Source organism: Chrysemys picta, chromosome 10 (assembly GCF_011386835.1).
Source record: "Chrysemys picta bellii isolate R12L10 chromosome 10, ASM1138683v2, whole genome shotgun sequence".
Taxonomy (NCBI): Eukaryota; Metazoa; Chordata; order Testudines; family Emydidae; genus Chrysemys; species Chrysemys picta.
The window spans coordinates 34,339,412-34,357,973 of record NC_088800.1 but is presented as its reverse complement, the minus strand read 5'-3'; the positions used below and the strand labels follow the sequence as shown (position 1 = coordinate 34,357,973).

Genomic DNA, 18,562 nt, shown 5'->3' with positions numbered 1-18,562 from the left:
TCCCGCAGACAGATCGCGCTGCACAGAAACCGTTGAAAGATAGCGCCAAAGGTGGACGGAAACAAAGGGATTTCTGGGATGCGAAGCGATGCATCACGGGGCATTGGGACAGGACCCAGAATTCCCCGCACCCACGCCCCCTTCCCACAACCCACGGTGCCAGAATGGGAAAAGGTGCTCTGTGGGATAGCTGCTCATAATGTACTGCTCCCAATAGCGCAGCAATTGCTGCAAATGTGGCCACGACAGTGCGCTGGGCAGCTGTCAGTGTGGACAGACTGCAGCGCTTTCCCTACTCAGCTGCACGAAGTCAGGTTTAACTCACAGCGCTGTACATCTGCAAGTGTAGCCAAGGCCTTTATCCCTCTGGGTTCCCCCCCCACTGGAAAAGCACCAGGTTAAAGATGGATTCCAGTTCAGGTGACATGATCACATGTCACTGCAAGACTTCATTACCCACTTGCCAGCACACACATATACAGGAAGACTCACAGGTAAACACAGCCATCTGCAGACAATGGGAGTCATCAAGATTTCAAACCACCATTAATGGCCCACACTTTGCATAATTACAATAGGCCCTCAGAGTTATATTTCATATTTCTAGTTTTAGATACAAGAGTGGTACATTTATACAAATAGGATGATAACACTCAGTAGACTATAAGCTTTGTAATGATACCTTACAAGAGACCTTTTGCATGAAGCATATTCCAGTTACATTATATTCACTTATGTTTTTATAAAACCATACAGACTGCACAACGTCACAGAGTAACAAGCATCATTAGGAACAGTAGATCAGAGAAAATATTATACCTTTACTAAAGAATTTAGTAGTCCAAAAATTTACCTTCTCTCCTTTTTCTTTTGAGACCTGTCTCTTTTCATTCATATCACATTTATTACCCAAAATCATTCTTTCCACATCTGAAGAGGCATGCTGAAGGGAAAAATAAGCTCTTGTAAAAGCAGCGTAGAGTTAAAGATAAATCTTTACCTATCAGAAACAGATCTATACATTAGACAATAAGAACTCGCTCTAATAAAACCCTAATAAGGGCATCAGTGGGGAAAGAGAAGCAAACTTTTTGAAAGGCTTAATAAAGTATTTTTCTTAATTTTGAATGTATAGGGTATCAGCACGTAGATGCCTTGCTTGACTTCAAAATGAAGTTATTAAAACAAGACTGATGTTTACTGGCTTGCAAAGTGGTCACAAATTGCCTGATTAAATCAATGTGCTTCCATTCTTGACTAGAGTGGAAGGCTTTTCTAACCCTTGTCACCAGTGACCAGTCTGATGTGATGGTATAAGAAGTCTCCTTGGGATAGTCCCTTCTTTGCAAAGTCCAATAGTCAAATGTAACCAGAGAATGGTGGCAGGTTTCTTTTTTTGAGATCAAGTAGAATAAATTTCTGTCACCACCAGATTAAGCCTTATTTTGCTTGGATCTAATGCTTAAGGCTTCCTATTCCCAATTTGTCTAGCACTGCCTTCAGATTCAAGTATGGTCAATGTATTTGCTATTCAAATAACTTACAAGGTGAGGGGAAACGAACACACAACTGAAGTTTAACATAAGACCAAAGGCAAAATTTGGACAACCAGGTATTGAATGTACACAGGCAGGTAAATCTACACTTAACACTACTCTGGTAGTGTTAAGCATTTCTCAACTTCACCAAGAGATACTGAAAATAGTTCTCCTTCTTGTCCCTTCAAAGCAAAAGTTAAGCTAAAGGCACTCACTGGAAGCAAGCGGTTTTGAAATCCTTGCTCTGCATGATCATTTTTGCATGAAAGTCTCTAACTTTCCTCTTTCCAGCCCATGGTAAGCCAGAAAGCCACACTGTGCTCTGGTTTACATCCATTTTAACTTGGCTACGTATATACACCCCTCTGTTGAAAGAAAATAAAATTGCTCGGATGTTGGTCATTGTTTTGGAGAAGTTTGAGAATATCAACAGATGCAGCTTATTTTCCTAATCACCTACCTCTTCTATGTTCCTTATCCAGTTTTTAATGTTGTCAAAAGACTTCTCATTTGTGATGTCATATACCAGCATAATTCCCTGAGGGTGAAAACGAAAACAAACAAAAAAAAAAGCTAATCTTAATATTAGTTTAGATTTGATGTACTGCTTGTTTGTGGTTAAAACTCCTAAAATGTAAATTAGCCACATATACCTTTATAATTAACAGACTTTTCTGAAGACTTTATTTGATCTCACTTAGAATACATTTTGAATGGTCTTGACCCAATACATATCCATTAATTGTCACCTATTTTTTTTAAGCATAGCATAATTATACTCTTAATATTAAGTTAAAACTAGCTAAACTATGATCAGCAAGAATTTGTAAATTCTATAACTAAAAGGCAGCCAGCAGTGGGTCTTACTAGAAAGAAAAATTGTGATCACCATAAAGTAATCATGACCTGATATACTGTTTGTCTTAAGTAAGCCATGTTTACAACAAGTATTTCAGTGTTCATTATGCATCACCCCACCTCTCAAAGGGCCTAGGAACAGCTTTTGTAAGATTCTGCTTGTCTGGGGCAAGTAGCTCTACTTAACAAATGAATAGAGTTTTACAGCAAGGCTGATGCTGAATGCTGTCAAAGCAAGTCTGCTCTTCCATAGCTGTGTGTATGCACATGCATCTCCCTAGAATATGGTGGCAGTAAAGTAAGTAAAACCAGACAACAACTGCATTAATGCCTGACCTAGAATGTCTCAGTCATGGTATGTTGTGAATAGCTCTGTCACATATGGTGTGTCAAAATGTAAGGAACTATTCAGAAGTCAAATAGTTGACTAACTAGAATCAGTAGCAGTTGCACTAGAGACAGTTTATATACTTGATCATGTCTGAATCTAGCTGCTGCATTCTAGAGCTGCTGAAGGGGACACAGCAGGAAAACCAACTCAGTCAAATTCACTTTTAATATTAGCAGACATATCACCTATCCTACTATCACTTGAAACAAGGAAAGTGTTGTGACTGTATAAAAACAAGTTTCTTAAACAAAACTTGGTGAATTAAGCCTCTTATGTCCACAGAGAGATTGTGACTATATATACACACACAAGATGGAGAGGCAGAAAACTGGAGAACAAGACTTCACAAAAACAGCAATGGCCCTGAAATAATCTGTTATCCCCTACCTTTGAGTTATAATTTCTCTCTAGCAAGACAGCTTGAACCCTTTAAACCTAAGGAAGCAAACTAATTATGATTTTAGTCACACCTGAACACTCACTCACCATGGCTCCTCTGTAGTATGCTGTTGTGATTGTGCGGAATCTCTCCTGACCTGCTGTATCCCTAGAATTTGGTGAAAACAGACACTTGTTTGTTTATTGTTTTTAAACCTTGTTTTCCACTACTTTCAGAGTTCATAAAAAACAAAAAGGTAATGAATGTGTTGATACTCCTAGATATGAAGAAAAGTACCCTTTAAAAAAGTTAAACAAGTATATCTTCCTCCTTTGCACTCAAAAAGGTACCAACAAACCACTATACTAAGATTGATATTTATGAGGGGAAACAGAGTGGATTAAAAAAAAAAAAAGATTTAAAAAAAATTGATTTTTTTTTATTTAAACTGGATTTTTTTTGATAAAATGCTTTTTGAGGAAAAAACTTCTCTAAAGATAGTTTTAATTAAGATATAACTTTGAGCTATAATGTCTCATCATGGAATAGGGATTATAAATTCTAATTCTGTAATAGGAGACAATATAGTCATGTCATGTTTAAGAAAAGTTGTGTAAATGAGTTCCAATAATTCATGGATTAGGGACCCAAACTTATGGGGTTCCAGGGGCTTCAGTATAGATTAATCTTTCTATTTACCCAATGGAACTCAGTGCTCAGTCTAGAAGATACCATCAGAGATGCTTAGTTTTGCAGTTCTCAAACTGTGGATTTGTGTCTCCAGAGATAACATGCTTGTTAACAGCAAAAAATATATTTTAACTAACTAACTATATAGAGGTGAAAAATAACAGACCTCAACCCTATTGTCCCTCTGCAAATTTGTATACACAGAGTTAATCCTTTACCTCTCTCTAAAGGTAGAAAGTTTCTTCTACTCATTGAACTTTTTGATTGTTGGGGGCCAAATAGATCTGGACAAGAAGAAGTCTGGAGATAAATGTGAGAAAGGAGGGACAGGCAGTAGAAACAAAAGTGAAACTGTTTGAGCAGCATATTCCAGAAGTCTTGAGGTCTTTCTGAGCGTAGCCTTCATTGATTTGAGATCTACCATACCGTTCTCTCACTAGAAGGGAAGACTGATAATGGCAGCAATCCATAAGAGACACCCAGTTTGGGAATATTTTAATGAAGTTCCTCTATCTGTGGGTAAGACAGGCATGTGTGCAAAATGCAAACAGTGCAACAAAGAAAAGCAAGGCCAGTCGCTCAAATGAAACAACATCATGAGAAGTGTTCCTTCTCAGGAGGAAGCTGTGTTGAAGATGATGAAAGGAACATGTCTGAACATGCAGGATCTTCAGGTTGGCAATTTTTTTTATTTCATACTTCTTTCTTAAGGGCTGCCTGTCTTCCTTCTGAACTATTCTTGAATTCTCATGTTTGAGCAAAAAACATAGTTGTTACTCTATGGTACTATTTTAGATGCAGTTATGATAAAAAAAATAAATAGTTAAAATAGGCAGATCTTCCTTTTACAATTTCACCTTTAAAGTAGTACTAAGTAATACTAAATGAGCAGTATGGTAATAATAATTAAATAACTGCATTGACGTATTTTGTTTAGGAGAATCCATCCTCAACATACAGGATTCTGAAGACTATCCACATTCAAGATCACCATCATTTTCTATAGTTTCAGAGTTATCTGCCAATGATAGTGTTTCAGTCACATCATGTACGTCACATAGCCACAGTATATCACCTGTAGCAAAAAGAAAAAAATCTCCATCATCCAGAAACAACCATAGATAAGTTTGTGATAAGAACCAGCAGATTACAAAAAGGGGTAATTGATGAAAAAATTGCCCGGTTTGGTTATGCAACAAACTCTCCTTTCCATATGATTGAGAACCCACACTTCATTAACATGATTCAGTCATTAAAACCAGGATACAGTCCACCCAACAGAGCAGATGTCACAAGCAAATTGCTGGATAAAGTGTATGAAAGAGAAATTGAGCAGTGTGCAAAAGGTCTAGAGGGTGAAATTGTTAACCTGAATCTTGATGGGTGGAACAATGTCCACAATGATCCTGTTGTATGTGCTTGTGTAATAACAGAAGAAGGGAATGTCTTCCTTACAGAATCAATTGATATATCAGGAAATGCACACACAGCAGAATACTTACAAGAAGTAGCAGTAAAAGCTATAACAAACAGGGGGAAAAAAAATCAAATGTCTAGTAAGCAGCTTGGTCACAGACAATGCTGCAAATGTATCCAAGATAAGAAATTATTTAGAGGAGAGTGAAGAGTCCCAAGCTAATAACATACGGTTGCAGTGCTCATTTGATGCATCTCCTAGCCAAAGACTTCAGTGTTCCAGAAATAAAGGCTAATGTTGTGGAAATTGCAAAATACTTCTGTAACAACCACTTTGCAGCAGCTGCTCTGAAAAAAGTGGAAGAAACCAAGCTAACTCTCCCACAAGATGTACGATGGAACTCAGTAGTGGACTGTTTTGAGCACTATATCCAGAACTGGCCTAATCTGATTATAGTTTGTCAACAAAATCGTGAAAAAAATAGATGGCACTGTCACAGCCAAAGTTCTTAACATTGGACACATCCCGAGGACCCTGAAGCCTATTTCTGTAGCCTTGACCAAAATGCAGGGAAATAGCTGTTTTACTGCTGACGCTGTTGAAATTTGGAAGGAACTGAGAGATCTTAAAAGAGAAATATGCAATGACAGAGTTAAATTACAAGCATTAAAAAAAACAAATGGGACAAGCACTAACTCCAGCTTTCAGAGTAGCAGCTGTGTTAGTCTGTATCCGCAAAAACAGGAGTACTTGTGGCACCTTAGAGGCTAACAAATTTATTTGAGGATAAGCTTTCGTGGGCTACAGCCCACTTCATCAAATGCATAGAATGGAACATATTGTGAGGAGATATATATACACATACAGAGAACATGAAAAGGTGGGAGTTGTCCTACCAACTCTAAGAGGCTACTTAATTAAGAGAAAAAAAAACTTTTGTAGTGAAGCTCATTTTCTTGCAAATATTCTCAATACTCGGTACCAGGGTCAAACCTTAACTGCTGAAGAAGAGGAGCTGGCTATGACATGGACATCTAGCAATCATCCCTCCATAACACCAACTATAATAAAGCTTCAGAGCTAAGGGTGAACCGTTCAAGAAATCTATGTTTGCTGATAATGTTTTAAAGAAAGTCACACCAGTAAACTGGTAGTAAAGTGGAAGTCACTTAAGCACTTGGATTCAGAGACTGTTGAAGTGATAATCTCACTTTTAAACGGCAGAAGAAGCTACTGGCAGTGTAGCAAGAATATTTTCTTCCTTTGGACTAATTCATTCCAAATTGAGAAATCCTATGGGACCTGAAAAAGCAGGAAAGCTTGTTTTTCCTTTTCCAGATTATGAACAAAACAGGTAAATGAAGGTGAAGACGACTGAGTTAGATGCAAAAGCCAATATTTTAAGTTTCTCGTGTTGACCTGGCTGTCATAGTTCATTTAATTTTTTTTTAATTCATTTAACTATTTTAGTTAAAAACAAATTAACAAAAAAAAAAAAACACCTCATTTAAAAAACTTTAATGTTTAACTAAATTCAAAAATTCATATGCCTGTTTTGTTAAAAATATAGTTTGCTGTTGAAGAAAAGAATACATGATGTTGTTGTTTTAGTTAAATAAAACAATTTACATGTCTGTCTGGTGATGTTCTCCTCCTAAGACAGCATGGCAAGAGAAGCCTACAAATATTGATTAGCCTGTTGACTTAGAGATAGTTCACCTCCCAATGACTTCATAAATATCTGCTTCAATTACCTTTCGCAAATGAAATAACCAATCATTCATTTTCTGATATAGCTGTAAAACTAATCTGAAAAGTTTTCAAAATAAATCACTTAAAAAAAGTATCATGTGTACCTTCTGAAAATGAAACCTACATCTATCTCCGAGTTGTGAAGAATATGTATTAAGGTTATAACAACCAACAAGAATGCACTTTTATGTAGAAAGCCATGATTAAATAGAGTCTTCCTGACTAGTGATTTAAATCAATTTGATTTAAAATCAAATAAACCCTGGGAAATAGTAAAAGGATAAATCAAAATTTCAGTTAAGAAACTGACACAGCATCAGTCAACTGAGACTCAGTACTGCATGGCCCTGTTTACAGTAACAAGTGTAAGCAATTCTTCTGAGGCAGTTTCTATACATTTTAGCCTTGTATTAAACAAAAAAGTGTGCCCCAAGAAGTCATTAAAAACAAATACAGGATAGGACAATTTCATGAACAATTAAGTATTAGGACCAACCACCATAGGATAGCAGTCAGTAAAGTATCTTGGATGCTACTTCAAAGAACCTAGCCATCAGAGGATAAGACCAATTCTGACTAGCGAGATCAGAAAGTGTATGAATGTCAATTGCATCCAGAGACAGCTAAATCCCAGATGTCTGTGAAAGTCTGCTGGCTGATTTCTCAACATTGTATGGATATGGATAACAGTTGGATATCAACAGATAAAAGAAGGTTTAGCTATTTAGTGATGATTTTTGATTACATGCAAATGTTAAACCGGTGATACTCAGAAATCAGTGTTTCCGGAGCTAAATTAGCCATCAACGTTACCCAAGAGACACACAGTAGTGTGAATTCACTGTTTCATTTTCTATACTACTATATATCTATATTATTCTCACAGAAAATAAGTTAACTAATTACATTATCAACTTGCATTAAGTTAACAACATAGTGAAAGCATCCTGATTGGTTATAAAAAAAAAAAAAAAAATAAAATAAAAAAAAAAAAAAAAATCACACAGCGTTTTAATATCATGTGCTGCAAAGAGCCACAGGCAACACATTAAAAAGCCACTTGCGGCTCACAAGCCTCAGTCTGAGTATCACGGTGTTAAACCAAGTGTCAGAAAGGGCTCCTTCCAGCCTTGCCCCCCTTAAAATATATCAGCAAGCACCTGATATTTTAAGTGGGAAAAACTGTTGTACCATTTAGCAGGGATCATCTGTTAGATGGGTGCAGGCAGACTTCTGACAATTCCCTGTGATGGCATGAGACCAACACTGGTGGACACCAGTCCTTCCTTCCCCCCAACCCAAGAACATTTGACAATCTTCATTTCCCATTATGCAGTCTGACTCTAGGCACCAATACAGTCAACATCCATCCAACACAAATTAGATTAAAAAAATAGCAGCTCTCACTGCTTAGTCTATGATGATGCAGTTAGGATCTCTCTTGCCTCTGGAGTAGCAAAACCCTTTAAATGCAGTTTTAACAACTTCCCTTTTTATCAGGAGCTGTCATAGTCATAACTAAAGACAACTGACTCAATGTATTTGCACACGTACAAATGCTATGAGAACCTTTGCTCCAAGAACATGGTGGCAGATCGCTATCGTGCTAGAGCTTACCACAAGTTTTACAGCTTCTCCATCATTATCACACTGTACTGCCCATGAGTAATTTAGCCTAACTGAAAACTTATTTTATTTAATTGTATTAATTGTATTTTTTTAAAGTGTATTAATTGTATTGTAATACTTACCATATTTGTAGCTTAATTTTCTTTCCATCTAGTTCTATTGTTCTGATTTTAAAATCAATTCCTGGCAGAGAGAAACATATATTAAGTTTAATGACAAAAGGAAATAAATATTCAATTTGCTATTGATTGCTCTGAAATAAAGTACAGGTCATGATAGGCAAGCAGTAAAGATTCTGAAGCTGTTGCTCTCAAAATTACTCTGCTGAATTTGTACAGAAAACCAGACACTGAAGTTAATGGCGCTATGCTAGTTTACACCAGGTCAAGATCTTTCTACTTATTTATACTGTAGGACCAAAGCTTTCAGAAGTAGCCACTAATTTTGGGTGCCCAATTAGAAAGGCCCAACTGTCAGAAGTTCTGACTACCCTGAAGTTTAACCAAAGACCATGAGAGTCCTGGGTGCTCAACGCCTCTGAAAAATTAGGCCTTACAGTACCTCAAACTGGCCTTCTAATATTAGTGGCTACTTTAGAATGAAATAAGCCCAAACTTTCAAATCAGAAGCTGCAATAGAGGGGAAGGGCACTTCATAGCCAAACAAAAGGAAAGTGTTACTCTTATCTGCAGACCAGATATATAGGCTGGTCCATAAATGAGGCCTACTGCAATAGATCATGGATCTCTCACACACACGCTCTATATAAAAGCACTCATAGCTCACTTTTCAAAGTTTTACCGCAAGTCTTGTTTTTTAACTTAAGTCATAATCTCACAAACGTAGTAAGGAAATGCTACATGTTAGTTCTGTAGTTACAAAAATAAGTAAGTTGCATACACTATGAGTAAAACTGGCAGTAACTCATATATAACTTATGGGTAGAATTTTCAAGATCACCTATTAGAGTCTGAGAATGTAATCATGAAAACAACGGATCTAGGCGTTAAGACCATGATTTCCAAACTGATTTGGGCATCTTGGTTTTTGGATGTCCAACCTGATAACTTAAGATAGAAGTGACAGGATTTTTTATATTGCAATTGAATTTGAAGATGACACATCAGTATGCAAATACATCAATCACTTGAATTTTGACTTACACACTCAGGAGGTGGAAACATTTTGATTTAGTGAAGATGCCACCAAATTTCAGCTGTTCAATATCAGATGTAATGAAAGGAGGATATGAAATTTAAAGCAACACTAGTTTGTAGTGACAACATACATTCTTACAAACCACCACATTAATATTTTGATACTGCATGAACATAATGTAATGACTAGCTATAGTCAACTCCAGATATTTTTTATTATTCATGATTCATTAACAAGTTTCAAAGTTATTGAGAAAATTAGATTAGTTCATGAACTTCATTTTTATGTCAATTTAGTGGGGCATTCCTTTTACTGATTTTCATGTCCTTACAAGTTACGCCCAAGATTACGATAACTGAAATTAGAAAAGATAGATATTTTCACTTAACATTTGATAGCACTGTGCGTCCTGCACCCTGTTAGTTTCTATAATCAGAGTCTCTTGTTATTGGAGAGGTGTGTGTTTAGAGCAACAGGAGAGAGAGAGAGAAAAAAAAATGTTAAAAATATGAATGGATTTTTAAAAAATTCAAAGTTTCTACATTTGGAAACATTCTGAATGCCATTGCAAAGCCCTTCACAGATGCTGGAATTTAAATTTAATGTTTTTACTAAAACTCAAGACAAATGCAATATCCACTTCTCTTCTAAAAAATTGCTATTGTCCATAATATTATTTTAAGTCAGAGGGTTTTAAGAGATCCTTATTCATCATCTCTAGGCCTGAAGTTTTAATGCTAATTATAATAACTGTTATGCAAAGAAAAAAAGGTTCTGAAACTAGTGTGGTTTAAAATCATTAGTTCATAATGCACAAGAAACAAAGACCACACCAACAAGAGCTGAGTTTGACATTTCAAATAAAGCCCCAGAAGGGGCAGGTTTCCTGAGGAATGGGCATATGTTACACGCTCAAACCAAGCACACTGTGTGCCCAGATCCACTCTGGTGAACACTGGCTATTCTCTTATGGTTAGTATTTTCCCATGTACTAGGAAAAGATTTATACAACCATAATCTGACCTACTCTAAAACTCAGGATTTCTTGGCACAAAACAGCTCTACAGAATAAAAAGGACCATGTTAAATGTATCTGCACTGAAAGTGAAAAATGTTAATAATCTAAAAACAAGGAACAGGTGGTGAGAAAAACCATGAGCCTCACAGTTACAATGAGAAGTACATAAAGAAAATCAAATAAGTGACTGCAGCATTCTGAAAAGCTTAAGTGAACTAGACACTGACATTTCCTTTGTTCTTCACTACAGTAACAGGAAGTGGTGAGCTGCACCCATTTAGCGCCGATCTAATGACATGTGCTACCACTTCCTGCTGTATACATTGCATGGCTAAGCATGTGCAGCACTTTGGTTACTGAAGTCAGGTTATGGCATAACATATCGCTGAGGCTCCAACAACATTTCATAGGTTGACATACCAACTTGTAAAAAGCCATTTCAGTAACATAGCAGCTTTTTACACACACACACACACACACACACACACACACACACACACACACACACACACACACAGGTTTCCATCCATTGGAAATAAAAAACCTCTTTGGAAGCTTCCCTACACTTTTTTAAACTGTAACCAGAGATAAAAAAAAGCAATGCTGCAACTGAAAGGGGGCACATAACTGCTTCAGCTCTAAAATACAATATGTAACGTTACACAGCCTTGAAGGAAAAACATGTTTGGATATAAACATGCCACTGCTCTGCTGGGTGATCTTGGGCAAGTCTTCACCTCCAGGCCTGTTTTTCTCCTTCTATCAAATAGGGTTAATGATCTTTGGAAAGTGCTTTGAGATTGGCAGATGAAGAACTCCATCAGAACTAGGCATATCAACTTTTCCTGTAGAACAGGGTATTAATTGCAGGAATAATAAGCTCCCTACCACACAGACCAGCCAAAACTTAACTAGAAGAAAATCCAACACATCTGGACAAGCAGAAGCCTTTCAGATTTGGAGCAGAGAAGAGTGAGGATTGATATTACTTTGGGATTCCATGCCATCATATTTACCCCAAGTAGGGGATTAGAAAAGTAGATATCTTAATCCACTGGGCCCAAGTTCAGCTAGAGGTTTCAGGCAATGTGGTAACATCCCTTTCCTTCCTTTGGGGAATTATACAAGATTTGGGGGCCTGGTTGACTTTGATAGCATCATGCTGAATCAGATATATTTCCACTCAGCATCTTTCAAACACAATGATGTGGACGAAATTGAGCTAGACACATTGGAGAGACCATGACTATGAGAGCCTTGCTGACACGGTGGACGTGGGGCTTAGGGAGCCCTGTAGAAGGTCTTGCCCTCTAGTAGTTAGAACCTGTGGATCTTGTGGTCTTTCGGTTTTGGCACATGAATAAGTTGGGATGGTCACATGACCTGTCTGGCAAGCCATATTAGGAGGATGTAGATACAAGTCTAAAACTATCAAAACCTCAGACATCTTAGCCAAAAAAAGAGTAATCAAATCAGTTACTCTAGGGCACTTTAACCAATTAAGTAATTTCCCAGTACAATTGATTGCGTACCAGAAATCAGCATACAACTTCTTCTCACCAATGCTGGTATAATACTTGAGCACCTATTTAGCTATAATACCCAACAAACAGTTAGCAGAAAAGTTTGTTAAAAACCAAAAAACTCCACTGCTTCAATTATTAATTGAGAAAGCTTCCCTCTAGTTGAGGTAAACACAGGGAAAGTTAAAACCCCCAACTGCCATACTGAAGAAGCCTTTCAGGCCTTCTTACTCCATCAAAGTGAAACAAGGGGGTACAATTCTTTTTCCTTTGCAGTTTATCTTTAAAGAAGTTGTGTAACGCTTTCAATGGGGGTTAGGCAGTGAAACAAAAAACAGCCAGCCTCAATCCAACTCTTTCTATTCAATAAGTTAATCGGAGTGGAGAAGGCTTTGTATTAATTTGTCATTACTATTACATGAAAGATAACTTTTAAGTGCTAGTCAAATCCCATCGTTGGGAGAATGTAACCCCTTAAATGACAAAGGCTGAACTCTTGTTTCACTTGATACTGCAGACACACTCCAAGTACAATAGACCAGGTCTACACTATAAACTTACTAGTATAGTAATGTCATTTGGGGTATGATTTTTATGACTTATAGCAACAAAAGCCCTAATGAAGGTGTAGTTATTACCCTGCATAAAAGTGCTTGTGCCAGTATAACTTATTTCACTCAGGGAATGAGTTTAAGCTGCAGGTACAGCCGGCAAACCTTTTCTAGGTTAGCACCTGCCTTAGATCTGCACGCAGCAAGAGGAACTGCAGGAGCCCAGTCCTCAAGTAATCAAAAAGAAAAATCAGATGAAGTTCACACACCCCCTCCAGCAAAGTCACAGGGGGAGCAACATGCAACATTTGGGGTTTTACATTTGTGTGGATCAAAGCTAACTAGCTAGTAGCTCATGCTAATATTTCATATAGTTCACCATTAGCATCACAGCAGCCGGAGCATATCCTGTGAAAATGCCACATCAGTTTTCAGTCTGCTCTTTACTCAAGCTGATTTAATCCTTAGTTTCCTATTTCAACAAATCTACAAAGTATTCACATTTAGTAATCACACATTTACTATTTGGTGCAGTCTTTATAGGAAGTCAGTACCGTCAGGAAATTAAACCTTCAATGATGCAGGGAAACTGCACCCATCTGTCATGGTGTATGCTGACCTACACGCTACACAGCGTAAACAGTCACAATGCTTCCCATTACTAGCAGTGGGATACATGCCCAGTAAACTCCTAGCACCTAATGTATTAGAGATTTAAAGAGCCAATACTTACTTCTTGGCAAGTTGATGTAGCAGAAACAAGTGTCCATGTAACTGCCAACCATCTGCATGGAAGTAGTGAGGAACCAGTTTTTGATTTACTGATTAAATACTCAAGGCTCAACTACTGCACAGTGCTTGCTCAGAATCCTAGTATACAGCAAAATTGTAAATGGCGGAATATGACATAGCTATTTACAGAATGGTAACTATTTCCAAGCTGCCTGGTCAGAAAGGACTATGAAAGCATCCTTCGTTTAAGAGAAATAAAAGCCTTGGACAGTGACAACCAATAGCATATTGGAACTACAGCATATGTGAAGATGGCATTTTATTTGTTTTTGGATGAGGACCTCAACTGCATAAACACACAGCCACTGTTGTGGAAAGGAAAGGGAAGTTAGGTTAAATATCTACCAAGTCCTGTTATCAGCGGTTTGCCATGAATTGCTAGTGCCTCTGGGTACAGCTTTTATGGGATGCTCTGTGAACTCCAGCTGCAGCAACAGCAGTTCCAGTCAAGTAGCTAGTGTAACTCAATATATTGCTGTTACATAATAGGTGTATCATGCAACATTTAGGATGGTCATCATGGCTAGGCTAGAAACTCAGTTAAGAACTTCCCTTTGGGATTTCCACAGATTTACAATGTGTAGGTTTAGTGCTGAATTAAATATAGTTTCTACATCCCTTGCACAGCTAACATTAGAAGTTGGTTATGGACTTCATATCATTGCTTCTCCAAGTAAAATCCATTAGATCTTTGTGCATGGTATGTACATATAAATGCAACCATGGCCTTTTAAATAGGTAGTTTGACAATTCTATTGGGATTCTTGTTATACATTCTCACCAGACCATTCTCTCCTTATTTTTCTGAAAATGTCAATGGAAAGAGACTATAGACCAGAAAAACCAAGAGGATTTTTCAGTGGGAGTTTCCCCAGTATGAAGGGCAGCAATGCTCTACTGCCTATTACCAGAGAATATGGGCTGCTATAAAATGGGAAATTACAAGAGGGGAACGGAGTCTCAAAATAGAAAGCTGCCGTCCCCTTTAAGGGATGTGACAGCACTAGGATCTAAATCCACACAGCAGCCTCCAAGTTAACATTGTTTCACCTCTAAGGTGTCTCTGGTCTTTGTATAGTCTTGCCCTCAAGCGTGTGTTTTGTTTTTTAGGACAGGGTTGAGAGGGCAGAGGAAGACAAGGCTTGCTGTCTCCTGTTAATAAACAGGACAAGAAGTCACTTTTGGGCCAGAGGAACACAACAGGAGGAGAAACTGAAGCAACAGCAAACAAGGGATACCTACACCAGCAAGTTTACTGAAACAGGAAATCAGAACCATTAACAAGAGGAGAAATATCCACTGTTTGACTGGAAGGCAGCAAGCCTTTAGTGATTTTTTTTTAAAAAGCTGTACAATTTCCTGAACATACAAAATTTCCTTACCACTTAGATCAGGAGTCTCAAACTCAATTTACCTTAGGGCCAGTGCCAGTCCTCAAATCCTCCCAGAGGGCCAATGTCACTCATGCCGCCCAGAACCCGCCCCCCAAAAACTCCACACACCCCCAAAAAACTCCACCCCCCCACCTGCCTAAGGCTTTGGGACGGAGTTTGGGTGGGGGAGGAGGTCTGGGAGGGAATTTGGGGGCAGGATGGGGTATGTGGGGAGGGAGTGCAGGTCTGAGAGGGGGTCGAGGGTGCGATGCTTACCTGGGGCTCCAAGGCGGGGCAGGCTGGGCGGCCTCCGCGCACTTCTACCCCCAGGCACCGCCCCAGCAGCGTCCCATCGGCTGCAGGGGTGCTCAGGGCGGGGGCAGCACGCGGAGGTACAGCCCTGCCCTGCCCCGCCCCTGGGCTGCAGGGAGGGGCTAGCATCCACTGGAGCGAGCAAGCACACGCTGCTACGCTGCTGGGGCCTCCTGAGAGAGGAGCGCCCGGGGGCGGCAGGTGGGACCCAAGGGAGAGACCCGGCCCCAAAACTGCTGGAGCCCCACAGGCCACATTGGGGAGGCTCGTGGGCCACCGGGAGTTTTGAGACTTAGATCCTGACTTAGATCCTTGCCAAAGAGTCCCATCTTATTTGTATAGGGTACAAATGAAGGCTTCAGACAGAATTTGGTCTCTAGTGAGTTGCACTTCCATTCAACATTGGAAGTTTTCACTTAATTTTAAGTTTCAAGTATTTGCACTTTAAGTCAGCATATTTTTACTGGGGGGGGGGGAGAGAGAGAGAAGAGAACATGCTGCAACTAGCATAGCTGTCTTGTGTTCCTTTGGCTCTTGTAAGTGGAGTGAAATTTACAAAAAAATTGTTAGAGCTCTTCAGGAGAGCAAGATTGTTAGCTTGTTGTATGGGCCTGCTCAGAACCAGAGCATAGTATGAAAAAAGGTACATGCACACTCAAACACTGCACTCTGAAGGATTCTACCCCCAGCTTTTGTATGGCATCAAGTTACAGCTGAAGAACTCTACCACTTGTAGTACAATATTGGCAATGTAAAAATTAAACAACTTTTAAGATAGACCTCTAAGGAAATTAGCTGGGAAGAGGGCTACTGAGGATCTATCAACCTACTACAGTGGCAGTGATAGACAAAATCCACAAACTGGTTTCTAAGTCAGCTGTTCAAAGATAATTAATTATGTTAGCTTCCCACCCCTCACTTTTAAGCTCCCAATAGATTGGAGACAGAATATTGATGTAGAATTCCTGATGAAAAAATACTTTGAGGATATATGCTTATTTCAGGTTTTGCCTTTTGGTGACAGCAAGCAATTGTTAGATGTGCACATAAATCAGTGCTATTCAGCAGTAATACTAGTGATAGTTTAGATTCTTCTGAAAGTCAGAGTATGTTCACAATAGTTAATATGTTTTTGCTGATTCTTAAGTGGGTAGGTTTGAATTCTGAAAGACTATTGCACACTCCAAGATATTACTAAGCATGAATCTCAGAACAAACTGCTGCCAGTGACATTTGCTTTTAATTATACTTTGAAGAGTTGCAAGTAAGCAATGCTAAACCCTAAGCAGATTCTAATTTACATGCCTTGCTCAGTGCATGAGTACTAATCATGTGCAGATGTATTTACATGATTATATGCACATACAAGTCTTTTGGGAGACAGTTGAAAAGTTCTAATACCTTCCAATCAGATTCCAAGCACCAGACAGCCAGTTGTGTTGCTCTCTGGACAACAAGATATTCAAGAACTCATTACTTGCTACATGTACTCCTCACACCATTTGTAAAGAGTTGAGGATGTCTGCTTCATTCCCTTAAGGGGAAATCTGTAGGTAAAGAGTACATGCCTGCTCCAATTTAGACTCTCTGAAGCAGATATATATTATCCCTAGTTTTGATACATTCCTAGAAGCATCAACTAAGTTGCATTAAAAGGAAAGTTTTAGGGAACATCTTACTCTGCCTCATTATCGGACACAAGATATACTGGGCCTATAAAATAAAATAAAAAGGTGGCACCTCACAAAAATTGCATTTATATTAGATCCTCTTAACAGGGCTTTGAGTAATGAAGTGGTATGTAAGAAAGTTACAGCATGGGAGGCATGGTCAGAGTATAACAGTGAGGGTGGAGTGCACTTGCAACATCTTAGCATCATACAGTGCTGAATGCAAAAGAGCGAAGTCTAATCATTTTGAACTTTAACATTTGGGTTTATTCCCAAACATCTGCAAGACATTTGAGAGACAAATGCAACCAATTATTCAGCCTTTTGAAAGTTAGGGACCCATGTTTTTGGTGGTTTTTTTTCTTGTGTTTTGTTTTAAAAGAACAGTTGTTACTTCCATACTCTGGAGGACTCAGTAAAATGCTCTTCAAATGACAATCAGCACTAGTCAGCCAAGAGCAACTCTAGACACTCCCTCCCCTTCATCTCACTTCGAGCTTGGGCAGCAAAAAAGTCAGGACAAAAACTCTGGTTTCCCACATGATGGTACATGGAGCAGCTACCACCTAGCCAACACAAGAGAGGCCCAACAAAGCTGATATTTCAAGAGCCCTGATCATGGCCATGGTTCAATGCCTTGAACCCCTCAATGGAATAGTTTTTCATGAGGGCAGCCTACCTCCCATTCAGCCATATTTATCTCACCTTGCAAGATACTATAAAACCCTCCACTTCATGGAGAAAAAGGTTAAAGGTGGAGGAGGGGGGAGACATAAAAAATAGATATAGTTGAGGCCAACTTAGATAAGATGACGAAGAATGCAAGAATGTGTATGTAGAATATGAAAATATTTCCTACTCTGAAACACTTGAGACTCATTAACCACATCAGACCAATGCTTACAATGGAGTAAAGCTAGCTGTAGCTTCCTCTAGCACCTGTCTCCTTGGCTAAGAGAAGCTATCCTACTATGGTTTGAAAAAGGAAATAACCTATCTTCAGTGAAGGGAAGTGACATACTTTCTGTGTTAAGTCTATAACCATCAGCACAGAACTAGGATTTTCCCCTACGGTATACTTGGAAACTGTTAGTCTTTTACATGTCAGTGACCTACAGCATAAACAGGTCAGAACACCATGATCTCAAATCTAGTGTTCAGTGGACTGTCTCATGGTTCAGCTTCTTATTTACATCAGTGATCCTGTCAGGACCACTGCCAAAAGGAATGCATGTACCAAGTGTTCTACTATGAAGAACAGGAGAGGCCCACCCAGAACCAAATTCAGTTTCCAAGCAAGGAGCACAGCCAGGGAAACCTCCCCAAAACCTCCTCTGCAAAACCTTTTGCAGAAAGCAGAGCTCACACTCCATACCTCGGAGTGACCTTTGCACTAAATAATTTGCGACACTGAAAGCAAGCTGAGTCCAGCTTTTAAATTGCAAGCCACAATGGCAGCAGGAACTTTCATTTGGTTGTAACTTTGTTCGACATGAGTCAAAGTTCACTGT

At 38.8% G+C, this 18,562-nt stretch overlaps 1 protein-coding gene across 1 annotated transcript in view; it reads right to left on the bottom strand.

The window, feature by feature from the left end:
• RAB8B (RAB8B, member RAS oncogene family) overlaps positions 1-18,562 on the bottom strand; it is a 42,425-nt gene that overhangs the window by 10,963 nt on the left and 12,900 nt on the right. The window contains exons 2-5 of the mRNA XM_005285062.5: positions 8,777-8,837; positions 3,274-3,334; positions 1,999-2,076; positions 854-943 (exon numbers count right to left, since the gene is read on the bottom strand). Of these exons, the coding sequence (XP_005285119.1) occupies positions 854-943; positions 1,999-2,076; positions 3,274-3,334; positions 8,777-8,837 (290 nt within the window). The remainder of the gene's footprint in view (positions 1-853; positions 944-1,998; positions 2,077-3,273; positions 3,335-8,776; positions 8,838-18,562) is intronic.